At 38.6% G+C, this 22,642-nt stretch overlaps 1 protein-coding gene across 11 annotated transcripts in view; it reads right to left on the reverse strand.

Moving 5' to 3' along the window:
* The window catches only part of FKBP5 (FKBP prolyl isomerase 5), a 114,496-nt gene that overhangs the window by 48,678 nt on the left and 43,176 nt on the right, over positions 1 to 22,642 (reverse strand). For 8 of the 11 annotated variants that reach the window (XM_026482736.4, XM_026482732.4, XM_048225774.2 and 5 more), the window contains 2 exons: positions 12,811 to 12,937; positions 9,140 to 9,284 (listed from right to left, as the gene is read on the reverse strand). In XM_026482736.4, the coding sequence (XP_026338521.2) occupies positions 9,140 to 9,284; positions 12,811 to 12,921 (256 nt within the window). In that variant the 5' untranslated portion in view covers positions 12,922 to 12,937. Of the gene's footprint in view, positions 1 to 9,139; positions 9,285 to 12,810; positions 12,941 to 22,642 lie in introns of all 11 variants that reach the window. The other 3 variants (XM_048225775.2, XM_048225777.2, XM_026482737.4) reach the window with 1 other exon arrangement.

A 22,642-nucleotide genomic window follows, 5' to 3' on the forward strand; every position in this document is an offset into this window, starting at 1 on the left:
CATTGCACTACTGGGTATTTACCCCAAAGATACAGACGTAGTGAAGAGAAGGGCCATATGCACCCCAATGTTCATAGCAGCAATGTCCACAATAGCTAAATCGTGGAAGGAGCCGAGATGCCCTTCAACAGATGACTGGATTAAGAAGTTGTGGTCCATATATACAATGGAATATTACTCAGCTATCAGAAAGAACGAGTTCTCAACATTTGCTACAACATGGACGGCACTGGAGGAGATAATGCTAAGTGAAATAAGTCAAGCAGAGACAGACAACTATCATATGATTTCTCTCATCTATGGAACATAAGAACTAGGATGATCAGTAGGGGAAGAAAGGGATAAAGAAAGGGGGGGGTAATCGGAAGGGGGAATGAAACATGAGAGACTATGGACTATGAGAAACAAACTGAGGACTTCAGAGGGGAGGGGGGTGGGGGAATGGGATAGACCGGTGACGGGTAGTAAGGAGGGCACGTATTGCATGGTGCACTGGGTGTTATACACAACTAATGAATCATCGAGCCTTACATCGGAAACCGGGGATGTACTGTATGGTGACTAACATAATATAATAAAAACTCATTAAAAAAAAAAAAAAAAAAAAAAAAAGAAGGAAAGGGAGAAACAGACTGCCCACTGAGCAGGGAGCCCGATGTGGGGCTCAATCCCAGGACTCCGAGATCATGACCTGAGCTGTAGGCAGACACTTAACCGACTGAGCCAACCAGGCGCCCCTCACTGCACTTCTTATTTACATTTCCCAAATGACTGGTGATGTTAAGCATCTTTTTATATATTAGTAGGCCATATATATTAGTAGGCCATTCATATATTAGTAGAGGAGATTTGTCTAAGTTCATTGCTCATTTTATGATCAGTTTATTTGGGGTTTTTCACTGTTTTGGAATCACCGGAGTTCATTATGTATTCTGGACATTAACCCCTTGTCAGATATCTGACAGTCTTCTATCCCTTAAGTTGCCTTTTCACTCTGTTATTGTATCCTTTGAAGCAAAGTTTTTAATTTTGATGTCCAATTTATGTATTTTTTACTTTTGTTGCTTGTTGCTTTTGGTGTCACATCCAAAAAATCATTGCCAAATACAATTTCATGAAGCTTTTCCTCTAAGTTTTCTTCTAAAAAAATATAGTTTTAGGTCTTGTGTTTTGATCCATTTTTTAATTTGTGTATATGGTGTAAAGGGTACAACTTTTCTCTTGCATGTGGATATCTAGCTTTCCCAACATCATTTATTTAAAAGACTGTCCCTTCTCTATTGATTGGTCCATATAACTTTTAAATGTATGTATGCATTTGAAATATGAGCATGCGTAAAATACTATAGGATGAAAGACGTACAGTATTATATAGAAAAACACTTCTTCATATGGGAATAGAAAAGGAAGACAAAAAAGATAAAATGTTTTCATTGTAAAAGGGTTTCCTTTCAAAACATAAATGTTGATAAACACTTAAATATAAGGCTAGTCACTAATAAGTTTCAGATAATTAAAAATGCATCTGAATCATTCCTGCTTTACCTTCATTGAAGGATTTCCAGGACTTAGTAGCAGTGTCCGCTCGCTATTTTAACTCTATGTATATTTTCCTAATATATTCTATTTAAAAAAAAAGAAAATACAATATTGAGAACGTTTTCTTTTTTCAAATTAGTCTTTCCTATATATTTTTCCTCTTACAAATTGTTTTGGTCTTTTTTTTTTTTTTTAAAGATTTTATTTTATTTATTTGACAGAGATCGAGACAGCCAGCGAGAGAGGGAACACAAGCAGGGGGAGTGGGAGAGGAAGAAGCAGGCTCGTAGCGGAGGAGCCTGATGTGGGGCTCGATCCCATAACGCTGGGATCACGCCCTGAGCCGAAGGCAGACGCTTAACCGCTGTGCCACCCAGGCGCCCCTGTTTTGGTCTTTTTTAAAATGTCTTATAAAAGGGCTCTTATCTCTACTCCCTACCAAAAGTATCTGATTATGAACTGAACTAATTAATTTACATTTTAAGATTCTTTTAAAGAGTTCATATGTCTTCTGTTATATTCGTTTTTGCCATTTCTCTATTTAATTACTAAGAAAACTGATCAAAGGATGATACCTCCTCATTCTCATGGCTTTATATTTTTAAAAACAGAAAATGGATATAGCAGCATAAGCCGTCCTGGGACAGCCTCATTAAGATTAATATCAACTCTGCCAGGTTAAACTGTTAGATACCTGAAGGCAGGAGTCATGTCTTGATTATTTTCTATTTCCCAAAGAACTATAACACCGTATTGTTATACTCAATAAAGGAACAGGGTCCATGCTGTAATTCTAATTTAAACGGAGTTAGAAATTTGTTAGCTCCCCCCAGTTTACTCTTACCCTGCCTAATTATCAGCTTCTCCCTAATATGCACTCAGCAATGGAAATCAAAAGCATTCCTCCTCTATTGCAAAATACCAGGTAAAGCCAAAGGAAGTACTTTCTCAAAGTCTGCTATCTTCCTGGCTCACACTTTTGGAGAGGGTTAGAAAAATTATTTTGGTCTAAAAGCTTTCTTTCCAAATCCTGAATGCTCCTAAACTGCACATAAACAACAACAACAACAACAACAAAACAGATTGTAAGAATATATGTAAGCAGGAGCAAGAGTATCAGTAGAAATTTAAAAGTAGGGGCGCCTGGGTGGCACAGCGGTTAAGCGTCTGCCTTCGGCTCAGGGCGTGATCCCGGCGTTCTGGGATCGAGCCCCACGTCAGGCTCCTCCACTATGAGCCTGCTTCTTCCTCTCCCACTCCCCCTGCTTGTGTTCCCTCTCTCGCTGGCTGTCTCTCTCTGTCAAATAAATAAATAAAATCTTTAAAAAAATAAATAAATAAATAAAAGGAGCACATGGCTAAACTACACACAACCCACAGGAAATTGGTTGCACAGTTACCCATTACTAGTAGTACTTTACTAGTTGTAAAATGTCAAGGCTTGCATGAAAAAAACACACTTCAATTAAAAAAAAAAAACTTTTCAAAATAGGAATTTAGCCCATAATACCAAACATGATTAGCAAAAATTTTGCTTTTGATAAACCTCATTACTCTACCATTCCTGTAAGAAAAGTATCTGGTATACAGCAGGCACTCAGTAAATTCTGCCGGACCAGGGCCTACTTTATTGTTGTACCTAGTTTGAGGGAGTTTTAAACCTTAAGATCTAATATAACTTGAAAGAGATTGCTTGGGTTTGAATCCTGGCCCTACCACTTTATTGTATAACTTTGGGTTAATTAACTACTTCATCTCCCTGTACCATAGTTTCTTCATACGTAAACAAAAAAATGGAACCAAATGAAAACAAAACTGGTTAATTATGGTAGGTACTAAACCATAAAAAAAAAAAAGAATAGCAAAGTGGATTTCATCAAAATTAAAAACTTTTGCTCCTATAAAGGCCAATTAAAATGAAAAGGCAAGACAAACACTGTGAGAACATACTTGCAAAATTTGATAAAGAGCTTGTTGTGTTGAGCACAGCTCAATAAAAAAGACAAACTGATTTTTTTAAACTGTCAAAAATAACAAATACTTCACAAAAGAAAATACACAAATGCCCACTAAGCACAGGAAAAGACACCCTCAATATCACTAGCTAACAGGGAAATGCAAATGATGACCAAAATAAGATACCATTTCACGCCCATTAGAATGGCTACAGTTAAAGAGATTGACCATACTATGGGCTGGCAAGGATATGAAAAACTTAAACTCTCATGCATTACTGGAGCGAATGCAAAATGGTATGGCAACATCTTTTTTTTTTTTTTTTAAAGATATTCCATCTTTTTTTTTTTTTTTTAAGATTTTTTATTTATTCATTTGACAGAGATAGAGACAGCCAGCAAGAGAGGGAACACAAGTAGGGGGAGTGGGAGAGGAAGAAGCAGGCTTCCAGCGGAGCAGCCTGATGTGGGGCTCGATCCCAGAACGCCGGGATCACGCCCTGAGCCAAAGGCAGACACTTAACTGCTGTGCCACCCAGGCGCCCCCATGTCCAATTTCTGAATGGGTGAACAAATTGTGCTATTTCCATACTGTGGAATACTACTCAGCAATTCAACATTCATGAATCTCAAAATCATTATGATAAGTGAAAGAGGTAAAATACCAAAAATGACATATGATTCCATTTATGAAATTCTGGAAAATGCAAAAGGATAGTAACAGAAACCAGATTGGGGATTACATGGGGCCCAGATCTGGAAAGGACAGGGACTGCGAAAGGACATGAGAAAACTTTTCAGGGTGAGGAAATTGGTCTATATTTTGATTGTGGTGGCAGTGATACAACTATTACCAAAATTCATCAAGTTGTACCTTTCTTAAAGGGGTAAATTTTATTATAGGCAAATACCACCTCAATTAAAAAGTCAAAAACTCTTAGAGCAAACATTAGTATGACTGATTGTCACCTAACTGATACTAAATAGATTGTACAAAGACTCTGAACAAATAATAGGATTGTTGTGAGGATTAAATGAGATAATGCACATAAGGCCCTTAGCCTGGTATTGCAAACAGTTAAAGAGTATTAGCTAGTAGTCTTTCAACATATATTTTCTTCTCTTACTATAATATTTAATGACTGACTAAATTAACAGTTGGTTTTACTAGTGATCATGGGTCATCATGCAGCAAAGATTAGATTAATGTTATAGGCAGACTGCTGATATTACTTCATTATAGTTTAATCTCAAGAGTAAGAGGAAGTATAGGTATGTGAAGAATCCAAAATGATTGGTTTCTTTGTTTCTCTTCTCAAATCTGGGGGAAGAATATAACAGATAGGAGTTTCACCTTCGTAATTCCCAGCCACGCTTGTCACATACCAAGAACACCAAAAGCAACTTCACTGAAGCAGCCCTCTATAAGAAACTACCAGACCTTGATAAGGGTAGGTGGGGGAGGGGCCTGGATTCACTTTGAAGAACTGAAAGAAATAATTCTTTCATTCCCCAAATCTATCCCTTTCCAATTTTAGTGATAATATATTTGTTGGAGGGAGGGAGGGGGAAAAACCAGAACCCTACCATGGAAGTATACTGGAAAATCCTGAGTCCTTATTTCAACTTCTTTTAAAATGAGTTATGAACACAGTTCTAGGAATTCAGAACATGTAAGATTTAGTTAGGAAAACCCAATGAGGCGTTGGTGGTATAGTGGTGAGCATAGCTGCCTTCCAAGAAAACCCAATAAGCAGGGCGCCTGGGGGGCTCAGTCGGTTAAACATCTGCCTTTGGCTCAGGTCATGATCCCAGGGTCCTGGAATCGAGCCCAACGTCGGGCGCTCTGCTCAGCAGGGAGCCTGCTTCTCCCTCTCCCTGCCGCTCCCCCTGCTTGTACTCTCTGTCTGTCAAATAAATAAATAAAATCTAAAAAAAAAAAAGAAAAAAGAAAAAGAAAAGAAAACCCAATGAGGAAACCACCATCTCTTCATTCTAATTTGTATAACATATTCTGAAGTAGTAATAATCAGTTGTCTTAGACTGATTCAGTATTTGTCTTTCCAGACTTCCTGGGGCTAAAAAAGATGGTTAAGCATTATTTCAAAAAGTTTGTATGCAGGCGTAGTAAATAGAGTTAGGACCCAAACTGCTACAGCACAGTTTTTGCCATTCCACTAGAAAGCCAATAATCCTAACACTGTAACAACAGTAATAAACATGTGAGTGCCTACTATGTGCTAAACAGTGGTGTACAATATCTTAAGTACTCTTCAATATGCAACGGTATATATTATCACTAGCCTGACTTTACAAATGAGGGAAGTAAGGCACAGAGTTTAAAAGATGGCACAGAAAGAGCAACAGACACATATACACCCAACCTGTAGGTAAAGCTCAATTGTGGATGTGTATATGTACATATATATGGCATGTGTATGTTTATGGCAATGTTTTACAAATAAGCACTCATAATTCTATTGTAAACACTGAAGTCACAATAGAATCCCCAAATCAGTGTGACTTTCCACTGAAAGGTTTCTGTTTATTCCCTTGGGAGAGGCGAATTCTAAGGGATCAAGAGAGCTCAATATACAATATTTATGCTATAGTCTATTTATATTATTTTTCTTCATTTTGATGAAGCAGCTATAAACTGCCTAACCAATGTTTCCTGCTTTACAGTCAACTGAACACATGCTACAGAAGGTTACCACAACCATACTGCTCTATTCTCATATTTCTAATTATCTTCTGAAGCGGGCCTCTAAAGGTTCTGTCATTGCTGCGGTTTTTAGTCTTTTACAGTTTTTGTTCCTGTACTCTCTGCAGAAGGTACAAGAATGGAATCATAGCCAGGATTAAAAGCTTTTCCATAGATGTCTCGTTTTTAAAGGAGGAGGAGGGAAGGCTAGGTGGCTTACTCATGTTAAAATGACACAGGGAAGAGTGAAAACAGGAACCCTGGCTTCCTAACACCCAGGTAGACGCTCTTCTCCCCATCTAACCACACTGTCTCTAGATAGGTGTGTCATGCATACCAAGTCAACTGGAAGTCGCCTATTTTATCTTGGCTCAAAATTCAAGGAAACATAAAAGACTCATTCATCAGAGGGTAGTTTATTAAGAAAATGTGGGTAGAGAAGATGGTAATGTAAGTTCCTAGCAATTTTTTTTTCTTAGCAATTATTATTATTTTTTTTAAAGATTTTATTTATTTATGTGACAGAGAGACAGCCAGCGAGAGAGGGAACACAAGCAGGGGGAGTGGGAGAGGAGGAAGCAGGCTCCCAGCGGAGGAGTCCGATGTGGGACTCGATCCCGGTACGCCGGGATCACGCCCTGAGCCGAAGGCAGACGCTTTAACGACTGCGCTACCCAGGCGCCCCTTTTCTTTGCAATTCTTATGTCTACTTGCAAAGATAGCTGCTCAGAGAAGGTGTGTTATCTCAAATCCCTCAATTTCTTTAAGACAGAAATTCAAAGGGTAGAGTAAGAATTTGGGGGGCGGGGCAGTGGGAACAAAGATGTCTAAGATGTCTGATGAGGCCATTTACTCGGAGGTCATCTCAAATACTGATGCCACAGCCATGCTGGTGGCCCTAAAGGTTCACATCCCCCTAAATCAACAAAAAAGAGACAAATTCTAATTTAACTGTCAATCATTACCTGCTTTATCAAGAAAGAGAATCTGTATTTGATTTTGATTGATATCATACTGAAACACAAGATTAATCTCACATGACCACTAACTCACTGAAGACCCAAAGGAGAAGGGAGCAGAGGCATAGCCAGCACCACAGTTGGACAGGAAGCGGAAGCCACCGTGACCTACGCCTGTGAGTACCAAGGAAGAGAGAGTAGAAGAGAGGCAGGAAGAGTTTAACTCCATAGTTCCTCATTTGCTGTTTCCTTTCCCAAATCCATGCTTAGTTAACAATTCATTGGTACAATCAGAAAAAGAAAGGGATTAGAGTCAATACTGAGCCATGGTGGTGAATGGGGTACCTTTTCTCCCACACTTAGTCTGGGAACGAACTAGAAGTCCCTTATATCTGCAGCAAATAAGAATAAAAAAACTGTTGGTAATTCAGACACTAACTTTCAACAAGCTACATGGCCCACAAAGTTCAATGTGATGGCTATTATTCTCCTTACAAGACTAAAAACAAACAAACAAAAAAAAACCAAAAAACCCCACTAAATTAACTAAAGACATTTAAAAGCATTTGAAAATAAATTAGTACAAATCACATTTAAGACCTGAAAATAGTGGTTCTCAAACTTTTTTCCTCAGGACCCTCTTTACATCTTAAAAATGGAGGACCTCAAGGAACTTCCATTTATCTATCGATATTTACCACATTAAAAATTAAAGAAGATAAATATTTACCAATTCATTGAAAAATGGTAATAACTTCATTATATGTTAACACAAGTTATTTTTATGAAAAGTAACTATATTTTAAAAAATTTATCAATGAAAATGGCATTGTTTTATAAATTTACATGTGTAAAATGTGTCTTAATAAAAGACAATCAGATTCTCATACCTACTTTTGCATTCAACTGTTGCAATTTTGGTTTAAGTCTGCAGAAAAAATCCAAACCCACAAAGATAGATAGTTGGAAAAGGTAAGAGTACTTTAACAGCATTTTCAGGTAATTATGAATATAATCATCTAATATGACATCAAAGCTGGACAAGTGGTAGTTTCATAAAGGCTAGCTGCAATGCGGAATCTGAAAGCATTATCAATGAACTTTTTGTATCATCTTACATTAAAATCCACTGGTCTAGCTTGCGCAATGAATGGATCTTTTAGTCATGCATGATTTTGTAACATCTAGTATTGGGAAAATATTGGTTCACTGAGTTACACAGATCTTCCAAATGTTAACACATTTCATTATAAAATATTTTTAAAATCACATTCATTAAAACCCATTGATCTCATCAGAAGTCTTTCAAGTTTTGGAAAGCTGCCAAGCTCACAGCGCCAGATACACATTTCCCAAAACTGTAATTTTCATTTGAAAACTCGATCGTAAGAAACATTGCCAGTTGTTTTCCTTGAAGTGACAGGCTCACTTCATTCATTTTTAAGAAAGTATCTGCCAAATACTAAATATTCAAGTCTAAATAACAACAGTTTGCCCTTTATGAAAAAATGTACTCAAGCGCACAAGTGCTTCTCCATGAGATAACCACTACACTTGGGTGTGCAGAAGTGCTCCACGTGTGCGTCCCTATCTGTCACAAAACAGCAAAACAATGTGAAACTCAAGGATTATGATTTAATAAAATTAGTATTTTTATACTTTATCAAGGACATTAAGTGAAACTGGCTTCCCTTCTTTTTCTCATTTACACAGTGACTGAGGGCAGCAAAACATAAATGATCACTGGCGGAGTTTGGTGCCGCCACCTAGATTTGTCCCAGGGCACCAGCGGCCTCTACCACCGCAGTGTGTGTACCTCCCATGCAAGTGTCAACACAGTAAACAGATAAACAACAAAACAAGAAAACAGTTTTGACATTATAAAATTCAATCCAATAGCTCCTATGTGGGATAGACCAGCTCCTATATGACATAAACGGCAATAAATCCAAGCAAAACACAACTCAAAAATACGCTCTTACCTTTGCCAAGACTAAAGACAAATGGTTCATTTCTATCATGACTGGAATCAAACTTCTTTCCATTTGACAATTTTCCTTTGTAATGGACATAAACTTTGTCTCCAATCATTGGTGTTTCCTCACTATTCCCCACTCTTTTGACAATCTAGAAAAGACAGACATCAAGAAAAAGGAGCTGACTTTATTCTAATCAGAGAATAAAAAGGTCGCACAGTCCAGTCCACGTTACCCAGGCAGATTTACACATAATTACGTCCTTTCTAAAGGCTTCCCTCCCAGTTCTCTCAATAACACTCGCTGTTAGAGAACTGTCCTGCACTACTCTCAATCTTTAATGCTTATTCAATTATTCCCTCAAAATAACATAATAATACAACCAAGAGATCCTGCTTCATGCTTTGACACTAAAATCTCTCGAAACACAGAGCTAGTTCATACACAAACTGAATTAGACCAAAAAAATTAATGGACTTTCAAAACCATTCAAAAAGAAGTCTAAAGCAAAGTTACAACGGGGAGATTTTATTTACTTCCCTCCTTTGCTAAAAACATTACCTTTTGACTAGATTCCACTAGTTTGGTTTAATTTCAAAAAGCTCAATTTCCTGGTAAAACAGGTTATATTTCCTATTATGTGAGCAATATTTAATGTGTAAAAAAAACAGTATCACTGCATAGTTTTGATATGATACTGAATAACTTGTTTTCTAGTAAAGCAAATGCCAAAAAAGCTCCAGGCTGAAAAACAGTTAGCTGTCATAAAATCCAGTATATTTATTTTGTTCTTGGCAGAGAAGACCACTAATGCAGTTGGTCAGTTCTGGGAAAAGAAAACCAAATCCAGGCATGTGGTGGTATAATTTATTCTGTCAATCACCTATGCCAAATTAGTCATTTTTATTAGATAACAGAGGATGCTAGCTAATCTCCAAGAAATATCATTGTAGGGGAAGAGTCTGAATTTTTATATAAAGAATTCAATTATTCACTCCTAAATTCCTTAAGATGTGTTCTCCCAGCCCCACCCTCATATTACCACATAAACACTGTAAACTTATATTCTACAACTTTTTTAGTTCAAAAATCCAGACATTCTTTAAAGGAAAAGAATCATTACTGCAACTCCACCAAAAACCTGTTAGAACTAATCAATGATTTCAATAAAGTGGGAGGATACAAAATCAACACACACAAATCAGTTGTGTCTCTATACACTCCTAACAAGGAAATAACTGAAAAAGAAATAAAGAAAACAAACCCAGAAAAGCAAATGAAATCCACAAGATACCACCTCACCTGTTAGAATGGCTACGATCAAAAAGACAAGAACTAATAAGTGTTGGCAAGGTTGTGGAGAAAAGGGAACACTTCTGTATTATTGGTGGGAATGTAAACTGTTGCAGCCACTGTGGAAACCAGTGCAAAGGTTCCTCAAAAAATTAAAAACAGGGGCGCCTGGGTGGCACAGCGGTTGGGCGTCTGCCTTCAGCTCAGGGTGTGATCCCGGTGTTATGGGATCGAGCCCCACATCAGGCTTCTCTGCTATGAGCCTGCTTCTTCCTCTCCCACTCCCCCTGCTTGTGTTCCCTCTCTCGCTGGCTGTCTCTATCTCTGTCAAATAAATAAATAAAATCTTTAAAAAAAAAAAATAGAACTACCATATGATCCAGCAAGTCCACTACTGGGTACTTCTCCAAGGAAAATGAAAACACTAGCTCAAAAAGATATATGTGTCCCCATGTTCAGTGCGGCATTATTTACAACACCTAAGCTATGTCAACAACCCAAGCGTCCACAGATAGATGAGTGGATAAAGAAAATGTGGTACACAGATACACAGGGAAATGTTAATTCAGCCATAAAAAAGAATATAATCTTGCCATCTGTGACAAATGGATGGACCCTGAGATCATTATGCTAAGTGACAGATAGAGAAAGACCCATCCTATATAATCTCACTTAGAAGGGGAATCTAAAAAAGCCGAACTCACAAAAACAGAGAGTAGAATGTTAGTTGCTAGGGGCTCTGGATTGGAAGAAATGGAAAGATGTGAAGAGTTACCTTAAGGAGATACTTTAAGGATACAATCTAGTCTAGATTCATTTTACAAACGTAAGCTCCACAATGTAATTTTATTCTCCTGAGCTAGTCACTGACTTCCCAGATGTGCCTTGGTCTTAAAAAAAAAAAAAAAAATTTATATATATATAGAGAGAGGGGGGGGGAATTACTATAGATAAGTACTGTGCTAAATGCTTTATATAATCCCAATAACTTTATGAAGTAGGTAGTAGTATTCCAATATTACAAATGAGGAAATTTCATCACAGAGAGGTTAAATTGCCCTACGTCACACAGCTAGAGGACCTATTTAATCTTAACCAAAAGCCCCACAGTGAAACTCAAGGCTCTAGACAGGGATAAATGAGATGATTTAAAGGGCTTACGACCTCAAAATGTTTCTTACAAGCCTAAAAATCTTATCGGATTTACTCCCTGGAACAAAGCAGGGCTGAAGGCAGGTTGGGGACTGTGTTCTCCATATGGGTACACTGAAAAGATGAAAGAGAAGCACTCAAATAGAGCAGGGAGATGCTGAGGACAGCCTGCAAAATACCTACTGTCTCCAGAAGCAGCCTGGAGTTTGGGAGAAGTAATTCATACAGTTACAGGTTGAAAGGCCCACTGAAAGACAGCATAATATCAATCTAGGGCATAAAGCCCCTCTTTCTAGGGTTGAAATTCTCCAAAATTTTGCTTGGCATGTAGCAAGGTAACAGTAAAACATTCAGAAGATTCAGGCACAGGAAAAAAAGCTTTCATATAAGATTAGACAAAACAAACTAAAAAATTCTCATTTGCTGCTGACACACGGAGATATTAAAATTCAGCTTAGTGGTAATATTTAGAATGTGTAAGATAATCTTTTCAGCAAGAAAAATATTATAGAAAACTTGTATGAGTAACAACAGTGTAGGAGAAATAATGACAATATGACTAAAATCATTTAACCTCTCTCAGCACAGTGTATTTACTTACATGGAATACCAATATACACCTTCCATAAATAAAATGGAAGGGTCCAGAGGTGCTCTGATTGTCTCATAAGACCTTTGTGAGATACAAAAACACACATGCACAAATGATTACAGAGTGGAAAATACACAGTGTGTTTTAACGAGGAAAGCTAATTCAAAATATATATTCTCTGAGGAAACCTCAAAAAATATCTTCACTGCACAATTTGTATGTAAAAACAAATCCTTTTGAACTTTGCAAGTCAGCTTTTCTTTATCCTCTAGTAAGTCTCAAACTGACTTGTCACTAGCTAGCCTTCATATACTTAAATACTACGTTAAATAATAACCCATGTGTACACTCTGAGAACTGGGAGACACAGCCTTTTAGAGTCACACGTAACTTGGATCTGGACCCCAGACCTGCATTTATTTGCCCAGCTGGGCCTCAGTTTCACCATCTATAATCTGGGATTAAAAATAAACCTCAAGTCATGAAGAGGAACTGAGAACTGGGCTATAGTGCTTCACACTTAGTACGCCCCGATAAACGTTAGCCACCTCCACTTCCAGCCAAAAGAAACAAAGATTTTTATAAATCATCCTTCCAGATAGCAAATTTCCCTGCATGTCATTCGTCCTTGTAACCTCACCTTTAATACTCCTCTATCTTTTTTAGAGGTGATATCCTCTCCACGTTCAGCCACAGCTGCTGCTGGGTTTTCTCCATTGTTCTTGGCACCTTCATCAGTAGTCATGATCATTTATAAGTAAGAAAACCTGCTGAGAAGAAACGTATTTTAGCTAGGAAAAATATCATTGCTTTAAGCATCTAGAAATGCCCCAGGAACAGGCTTTCCCTGATGTAAGATTTACATAGGGCCAATAAGGTTAAACAGTGAACATGAAAACAAAAACATTTGCCATGAGCATGTATTGATGTCATGAGGCATGTACATAAAACATCATCTGACTCTTCACTTTCCCATCCAGCGTTGGTCCCAAGTTAGAGAGCAGTACAAGTCAGGTTTGGTGGTGATTATATTCCTTAACATAATTAAACACCGAGAAGCAGTACTTCCAGAACTTTGAAAATGGTTTTTTTTTTTCCTATAGTGATATTCCTGACAGAGAATTAAGAACTTATCAGGTGATCTGATTTTAAAAATGACAATATAGGGTGGCTCAGTCGTTAAACTTCTGACTCTTGATTTCGGCTCAGGTCGTGATCTCATGGGTCCTGGGATTGAGCCCCGAGTTGGACTCTGTACTCAGAGGGGGAATCTCCTTGAAGATCCTCTCCCTCTGCCCCTCCCACCACTCTTGCACACTCACCCCATCACTCGCCTGTGCTCCCTCCCTCTCTCTAAATAAATATTTTTTAAAAAATTGCAATTGATATATCAGTGATACATAGAAAGGTGTTAGAAGCTGATGGACCCCAGTCTGAGTCTTAGCTCCAGCAGTATCTGTCTGACACCTGCAAACTTCATCTTGCAGAGCCTCAATTTCACATCTGTAAAAGGGAGAGAGGACACTGTTCACAGAGTTCCTGTGAGGCATTAATGAGATAATGTATGTGAACAGATTAGCACAGAATTGTAACTTAAAAATGTAAGCATTTATCATGCTTATTATTGGGTCCTCTTCAGGGCTACATTTTTCATCTCCTGCTCAAAATATCTACAGAATGAGGTTCTTGTCTGGCATGGCATTCGAGGCCCTTCACAATCTGATCCTAACCTATCTTTCACAGGTCTAGCTTCCACTACTTTCTTTTACTTTCTTTCATGCAGCTCATGCGCTAGTCAAACCAGAGCAATTCCTCAGCCATAACACGCCCTCTGCTTTCCCATCTCCACGCTTTTGGTCACCCTTTTTCTTCCCCTCCAAACACTCTTCCCTCCCAAATTCTTCTTCCATCATACCAATCTTGACCCTATACTTGGAAGTTGTCTGCACTTCTCTGTGCTTCCTGAGCTCTTCCCTCGATGTGCTATCATATATTTATAAGAAGACACATTTGCTGGATTTAAAAGATCCTTGAGAGCAAGGGCCATGCTTCGTTCATATTTAGACCCCCTGGAATGCCTCCACCTTTCAGACTGCTAAAGCAAAACAAGCAAGGAATTTTGGAGCTCCTTACAAGCTGTTTGATGTTGCCTATCTTTAACTTCTCTAAGCCTTTCTCCCCACCTGTGTAATTGGAATAATAACATCCACTTTCACAGAGTGATCTTCTGGATTAAATGGTATTAATCTGGATTAAATGTGTATTTTTAGAAGCATACATTCCAATGTTAGCTCTTACTATCAGTAACCCAAATGACAGACACTTTTTCATGCAAGGCAAACCAACCCAACGGGCCAATCAACAGATGCAACAAAACACACCTCACAGGCCGCTGCCATGATTAATTCCACATTGCTCTCCTGTTTGAGCAGGGGAAGTCAAGAATTAATCACTTCTACAGCCATTCCATATCAGGCTAATAATAATGGATAAAACTCCCTAAAGTCAATATATAGTAATAATATACTGCAGTGTATTAACTCATTTCCAATTGACCTAAATTTACTTCAGTGTCAACAAAGACACAAATCAAATTCTGCTGTGCCCAAAAATCTTCAAAGAGAACACCAAAGACCAGGGGCTAAACCCCTTTGCTTTATTTTCTAGTACAGTTTATACCAAACACAAAAGATCCAAATGCTTGGCTCAGGATAAGGGAGAGGCCAGAACAAAGCATTCTCAAACAAACAACAACAGAAATTAAGTCCCCAGCTGTATGTGATGCCAGGCTAGATAATTAGGAAAATTACATGAACAGGGGTGGTTCCCAGCTTCTAGTAACCAACTGCTTATGACAGACTTCTCTAATGCATAAGGACTTGTAGAAGGCACCTCCAAAACAGAGGGGAAAAGATCTTTTAAATATTTAGGGAGTCATGAATCGTATTCCCAGAAAAATACACTGACACAAAAAAATTTCCTGTGCCTCATACATAAACTGACATCCATGAATAGACCCCTGTCAAAACCATGAATTAAATCAATGAGCAAATTAAAATAACCAGGTGGAAGGTTATTGGGGAGTAGGACAGCCACAGAGTCTCAAAGCGTAAACCTACAGATTACTTAATAAAGGAAAAGCACTTTCCAATAAAGTGATCTGACAGCCCTTAGCACGAGTGGTCTGCAGCATGACCAAACTGTGCGTCACCAAAACTAATACACACTGCTCTCACTGCGCCCGATGTGACGGAATGGGAAGTATACAGGCACCAAAAGCATTTAACCTGAAACTAATCAAGAAGAAAAGACAAAATCAGTTGTGGAATATCATATAAGACCACTGGCCTAGATGCCTCAAAATGTTAGTTATGAAAGATCCCTCACCCAAAAAAAGATAGGGGCCTGTCCTAGTTTAAAGGAGACTAAAGAGATACAACAACCAAATGCGATGTGTCATCTTTGGCTGGATCCTGGATTAGGGAGACAAAAGTGTTATAAAAGCACATTTTGGGGAGAATTAGAAAGACTTAAAAAAATAAGACTATACATTAGATTATAATCACTTTTTAATGTTAACTTTCTAGAATGTGATACAGTATTGTGGTCTTATGTAGAAAAACACCCTCATTCTTAGGAGACACATCCTGAACTATTTACGGGTGAGGTGACATGATGTCTGCTACTTACTTTCAAATCATTTACGACAGCGTGTGTGTGTGTGTGTGTGTGTGTGTGTGTGCGCGCGCGCACACGCACCCAAGCACAAATACCACAAAACAGCCTAAAAGTTTGAGAAAGCATGACTACCACACATCCAAAGACACTGCCTTTCTTTTTAATGCTTATCAATTGGGGATCAGCTACATTTTTAAATGAAAACATCGTCAATCAAAAAACAGCTCAGCTGGTTAAGTATCTGACTCTTGATCTCAGCTCAAATCATGGTCTCAGGGTCATGAGATCAAGCCCTACATTAGGCTCTGTGCTCAGCTGGGAGTTTGCTTGAGAGTCTCTCCCCCACCTCTCTCTGCCCCTCCACCCCACTCCCACCCCCGCCACTGCCGCTTGCATGCATTGCTCTATCAAATAAATAAATCTTTAAAAAAAAAAAAAAAGCCGTTTCCTTTGGTTCTAACCCTACCCTTTGGAAACAACAGCTTGCTAAAATTCAATAAATAGAGAACTTGTTTAAAGTTGATTGGCTACCTTTGTAAGTCTCATTTGATAAAGGAATTTGCTCTTCACATTTGGTTCTAACACTTCAAGGGATACAAGTAATCTCAGACAATGGTTCCGAGTAGTATGGAGTATTGTTCTAGTAGCATGAGTAATTAAAACACAACGATAAAAAACAATAAAATGTTTTTCAACTTTAAAAGGCAGATAAATCTGGAAGAGTAAAGAAATAAACTGAACTTTTCAAGTTTCTTCCATTAATTCCAGTTATGTTCTTTGGGGTACAGATTTTTATAAGCAAACAAAACAAATGTTTAAAAACCTTTTTCCTTGACCTAGTGTCATATGAAAAAAGGCAGTAAGATGAGACAATTCCTAAAAACCTGCAAGACACACTGAGAAAGTTTCACTTTTTTCATAAGGGAGTCTTTTCTTCTTTCCCCCACTCTAGGTTTATTCTGGATTTAAAATCACTATGTAGCTATGGATATTAATCTATGATAAAGCTCACTGTTCTGAACTGTCCAAAGGGGGGAAGTGCTAGCCAGTCCATCAGAGAGGGAACACACAGTTCTGTTATGGACGTGCCAGATAAGCAGGCACTCTCCAAAGTGCAAGTCAGCAAACACCTGAGACATAACAGAAAAATGAGAATACGCTTAAAATGTCACCAACAGTGTACTGAAAAATTCAGTTAACGTAACTAAATTGTCAGATCCCCCAAATAAGAAATCATTTTCAAAGCATTATCCACTGATTCCCCATGTGTATTATTCACTGTGTTGTTCTCTGTTAAAATATAGGTAACCTGTATCAGATTGTCCTCCTCTCTAACATGAGAGTTTTCAGAAAGACAACAAAAAAAGAATATAGGAACTGGATACTTTGTTAGTGGCACAGAAAAATGACAGTAGCATTCTAAGGACCACAGATGCCTGGGCCATAAAGGCTTTCAGCCTCCTAAAACTAAAACACAAAAGAAAGAAAACACACAAGGAAAGAGGTATACCCTAGGACTTGTAACCAGATCCAATAATTTATCTTAATTTTGAAAACACTCATGTAAGGATGAACCGGAAAGTCCTCGTTGACTTTCAACCCCACATCTCTATCAAAATGTTCAAGTCCAGTAACACCTGGGAGTGTCAAGAGGAGTTATCTATTTGTAGAAGAGACATGCATACAAAAAAGATAAATATTCAGCAGAGGAAACAAGATCACATATGAGGATAGCCTACACATCGGTATGAAGCTGCACACTACATTTAGCCCTCTACTTTCCCCCCCCAGTTAACATCCTTCCTCCACCCTGGGTGGGGAATGGGAAGGTGATGCATAATACTCCCACACATGCCCATACATTTTTTTCTCCTTCAAAAAAGGAAACTGTGAAAACATGTACAAATGGCCAATAAGCACACAAAAAGATGCTCAACATCATTAGTTTTTACGGAAATGCAAATCAAAATCGCAGTGAGATATGGAAGGAGGAAAACTTTCTCCTTCCTCCCTTCTAGGTTCTTCCACTGGTCTAATAATTAAAGTGACATAAGACAGATTAACAAGAAAAAAAAAAAACCCTAATTTTGTACCTATGGGAACCCCCAAAGATATGAAGGCCCCAGACACTCAAGCAACTGAGGTTTATAAACCTTCCCGAGCTAAGGAGAAGGGGACTTTAAAGGGGAGGAAGACAATTCATAGGACAATGGGAAGAGCACATGTTTGGTAAACAAATGTTTGTCCTGCCATGCAGATAAGTCTTTTTTATATAAAAAGTTATCTCTGGTATTAGCTCTCATCCTGGTACAGGCCCTCCTCCAACTAAATTCTTTTAGGCAGTTAAGGGAGAGGTAAAAAGAAAAAATCTGTCTATCTATCTATCTATCTATCTATCTACCTATCTATCTCTTCCTGAGTCTGTTAGACCTTGACTGCCTTGAGCTCAAAGTAGTCCACATGCCAAAGTGGCATATTTTGGGATCACATATTCTGCTCTCCCTTAGATACCTTCACACCCATTAGAATAGCTATTTTCAAAAAATGGAAAATGACAATGTTTGGGGAGACTGTAGAGAAACTGGAACCCTCATGCCTTGCTGATGGGAATACAAAATGGTACACCTTCTGTGGTTCATCAAAATGTTCCACACAGAATTACCGTTATGATCCAGCTATTCCACTCCTGGATATACACCCAAAATAACTGAAAGCAGAGACTTGCACAGCAATCTTCATAGCAGCACTACTCACAATAGCCAAAAGGTGGAAACAATCCAAGTGTCCATAAACAAAATATGGTATGTGTGCATGTATGTATGATTAAAATATTCAGCCATAAAAATAAAATGCTGACACATGCTATAACATGGACAAACCTTTAAAACATTATGCTAAGTGAAATAAACCAGACACAAATGGGCAAATATTATAGGACTCTACTTATATGAGGTACCTAGAATAGGCAAATTCATAGAGACAGAAAAGTAGAATAGAGATTAGTAGGGGCTGGAGGAAGGAGATATGGACAGTTGTATTTAATGGGTGCAGAGTTTCTTTTTGGGAAGGTGAAAAAGTTCTGGAGAACAAGAGTGGTAATAATTGTACAACAGTGTGAATGTGCTTACTGTCACTGGACTGTACGTTTAATATCGGTAAAAACTGTAAATTTTATGTTATGTATATTTAAGCACAATTAAAAAAGAAAAAAGAGGGGCCGGGGTGGCTCAGTTGGTTAAGAGTCTGCCTTCAGCTCTGGTCATGATCTTGGAGTCCTGGATGACCTCAGAATCCTGGAATGGAGGATCGTGTGGGGCTCCCTGTTCAGCTAGGAGACTGTTTCTCCCTCTCCCTCTTCCCCTTGCTCATGCGCTCTTTCAAACAAACAAACAAACAAACAAACAAACAAAATCTTTTAAAAAAAGAAAGAAATCTGAGACCACAGCAAACGGAAATTAATAGAACAGTCAGCCAGACTTAACATTACTCTTTAATCCTCCTACTTTCCCTTTAACTGAAGCTGCCTTGCTCATTTCCAGTGTACAACCAAAGTGCTGAGCCCAGCCTCCAGCAGGGACTGCTGCATCAGTTCTTCAGGGACTGAAGGCTCAGATGTCCAGTCAAGAAGACTGGAGAGGGGGGCGCCTGGGTGGCACAGAGGTTAAGCGTCTGCCTTCGGTTCAGGGCGTGATCCCGGTGTTATGGGATCGAGCTCCACATCAGGCTCCTCTGCTATGAGCCTGCTTCTTCCTCTCCCACACCCCCTGCTTGTGTTCCCTCTCTCGCTGGCTGTCTTTATCTCTGTTGAATAAATAAATAAAATCTATAAAAAAAAAAAAAAAGAAGACTGGAGAGGAAAGAGAATCCTGATGGAATTACCATTTTATAGCTACAAACTACTTCCTCCTTATTCTCTTAGATACATACAATGCTTTGCTACACTCGCTTTTCTCAGTTCAAGTAGTTACCGAAGAAAGCAAGGTTAACAGACCAAATTTATAATTACTTCTGTCACTGACTACTTGGATGAATTACCGTTCTCAAATATATTCGTATTAAAACAAAAAAAATCTAGAAAATATTAGACCATCCAAATGCCAAAGGTTGAAAGACAGTACTAAATTATCAACTTTCTCCAAGAGGGCCCTGGAATTACAGAAAAATTTGTAAAGCTCTAACTGAGCTGGAAAACAAGCAAAGGTGTGTCCCTGAACTAGAAGGCAGAAGGGATCCGACTGAAGGAGAGGACAAAGCTTAAGTGCAAACTGCCTTCTAAACATCAACTGTAAGAACAGCTCTTCCCAAGGGAGCCTGGGGTCAGCATCACGAAAAGCAGCAGTGCGCCAGAAAAATTAAGTAGAGAACCACGTCTGGGGAAGAGAGCAGAAGCGGTGTTTGGGTCAGTTAGGCCAGGTAGGTCTCCTTCCCTCCCTACAGCACAAGGTGGCTCCCATTCTTTATAGATATATATGGATTTTCTTTATTCTTGGGGTTCAGACTTACCAGCAGTATATATCGTGGTATTTGTCTTCTTAATTCCTGCAGGGGCCTTGAATATCCTAGACTTTAACTGCTCAAGATGAGTCTTTGGGGATCTCAGGGAAGTTCTTACTATTATTTCTTTTCCTTCGATGTCTGTCCTCTACCTCAAAGTCTTACGAGACAGACTGTACACATCTTGGTTTTATCCTTCAGATCTCTTAAGCATGTTTCTAAACACGGAATCACCTGGGAAGCTTTTAAAAAGCCACTGATGGGGGCGCCTGGGTGGCTCAGTCGTTAAGCGTCTGCCTTCGGCTCAGGGCGTGATCCTGGCATTCTGGGATCGAGCCCCACATCAGGCTCCTCCACTGGGAGCCTGCTTCTTCCTCTCCCACTCCCCTTGCTTGTGTTCCCTCTCTTGCTGGCTGTCTCTCTCTCTCTCTGTCGAATAAATAAATAAATAAATAAATAAATCTTTAAAAAAAATAAAAATTGAAAAAAAAAAGCCACTGATGCCTGCATCCCACTCCCAGAGAATCTCTATTTAATTGGTCTGTGGTGGCGCCAGGGCCTCAGTGGGTTTTTTCTTTACGATTTATTTATTAATTTGAGAGAGAGTGTTCGCACATGCACAGGTGGGAGGGGCAGAAGGAGGGGGAGAGAATCTCAAGCAAACTCCACGCTGAGTGTGGAGCCTAACTCAGGGCTCTATCTCACGACCCTGAGATCATGACCTGAGCTGAAACCAAGAGTTGGATGCTCAACTGACTGAGGCACCCAGGCGCCCCAATGGCATCAGTGTTTTTAAAAAGTATCTCAGATGATTCTAATGTGCACAAAAGGTTAAGAAACGCTGGGCTTTTCTCTTTGATTCCATCATTGGCTTTTTGCTCTACATTCGAAGAGATTTTCTTTGATGGAATTTCTAGATCACCATTTGGTTATCAGCTATGTCCATTATTTCATTTACTCTGTTCAAAGGATCTTTTAAAGCATTGTTTTTGACTTTTGTATCCTCTTACTATCTGTTGCACATGTTTCTTACATGTCTTTATTCTGTGGATACAATTACTTCTCAAATATTTAGGGATTCTACTTAGAATAAAATGGGACATCTATGAATAAGTGTTTGGCTAAAATTTTTTTTCATTTTGTGGGGGGAATTGCTGATTATGTATATCCCCTAGGATCTCCCATGGGCTCGGGCAGCAGTGATTAAGGTTGAAAGGTTAAAAAACGGAAATGAGAGAAAGACAGCATATTGTGAGTTACAAGTTAAGTAGAAGAGGAATGCATAAAGATGCAAAAGTGACAGGTAAGCTGTTGATACTTGCCCTAGGCTTACAAAGGGAAAAGGTGAAATGCTTTAGGTAAAAGGGAAATAGAGAGCAAAGGCTTAAAAAGAAGAAAGGAGCAGAAAGACTTAAATACATAGGGGAAAGAGTCAAGAGGTAGATTTGTTCATTAAACACTTACAGACTGCTTAAGTTACTACTAAGTTAACCATAGGGCTAAATAAAAATATGCTAAAGTTTTTCCTCAATAGAATGGTCATGGGCGTATTCAGATAAAATTCGGCAAATTCATACTACAAAAATATAATGCAGTCTTTGAAAAGGATGAGATAAATCTAGACAGTAGAGAATCATTTAGTTAAGAGTCTAAACACCAAAAACATCCAAACAGCTGAATTAAGATTTTGCAAATGCTCATCCACTGAAAAAGAATACCATTGTAAAAATGAAGTGCATTGTTACGGTGCACAGTGCCCAGTGATGACTTGGTCCTCTGGGCTGTTAAAAAAAAAAAAAGTCAGTTGATGATATCACAGGGGGTAATACATGTGACAATGAGCTATATTGTAATTACAGGCAGCAACCAACCACGGTTCCCAGCTGTTTGTAGATTCTGGTGTGTGCAATCATTTTACAGCACTGGATTACAAATTATGCAAATATTACATGCCTAATTTTTTAAAAAGATTTTATTTATTTATTTGACAGAGAGAGACAGCCAGTGAGAGAGGGAACACAAGCAGGGGGAGTGGGAGAGGAAGAAGCAGGGAGCCAGATGCGGGGCTTAATCCCAGGACCCTGGGATCACGCCCTGAGCCAAAGGCAGACGCTTAACGACTGAGCCACCCAGGCGCCCCCATGTCTAATTTTTTTTATCATTGTTTTTTCTTAGAGTTAAGATAGCTAAACTCTGGAAATATTAATATAGAACACGTAAGGTCTTAGCCATTCCAGATAAAATAACCTTCTAATAATGACATGAAAAGATGGAAAGATGTCTCAACATGTACTATATTA

The sequence above is a fragment of the Ursus arctos genome, unplaced genomic scaffold (assembly GCF_023065955.2).
Source record: "Ursus arctos isolate Adak ecotype North America unplaced genomic scaffold, UrsArc2.0 scaffold_31, whole genome shotgun sequence".
NCBI lineage: Eukaryota > Metazoa > Chordata > Mammalia > Carnivora > Ursidae > Ursus > Ursus arctos.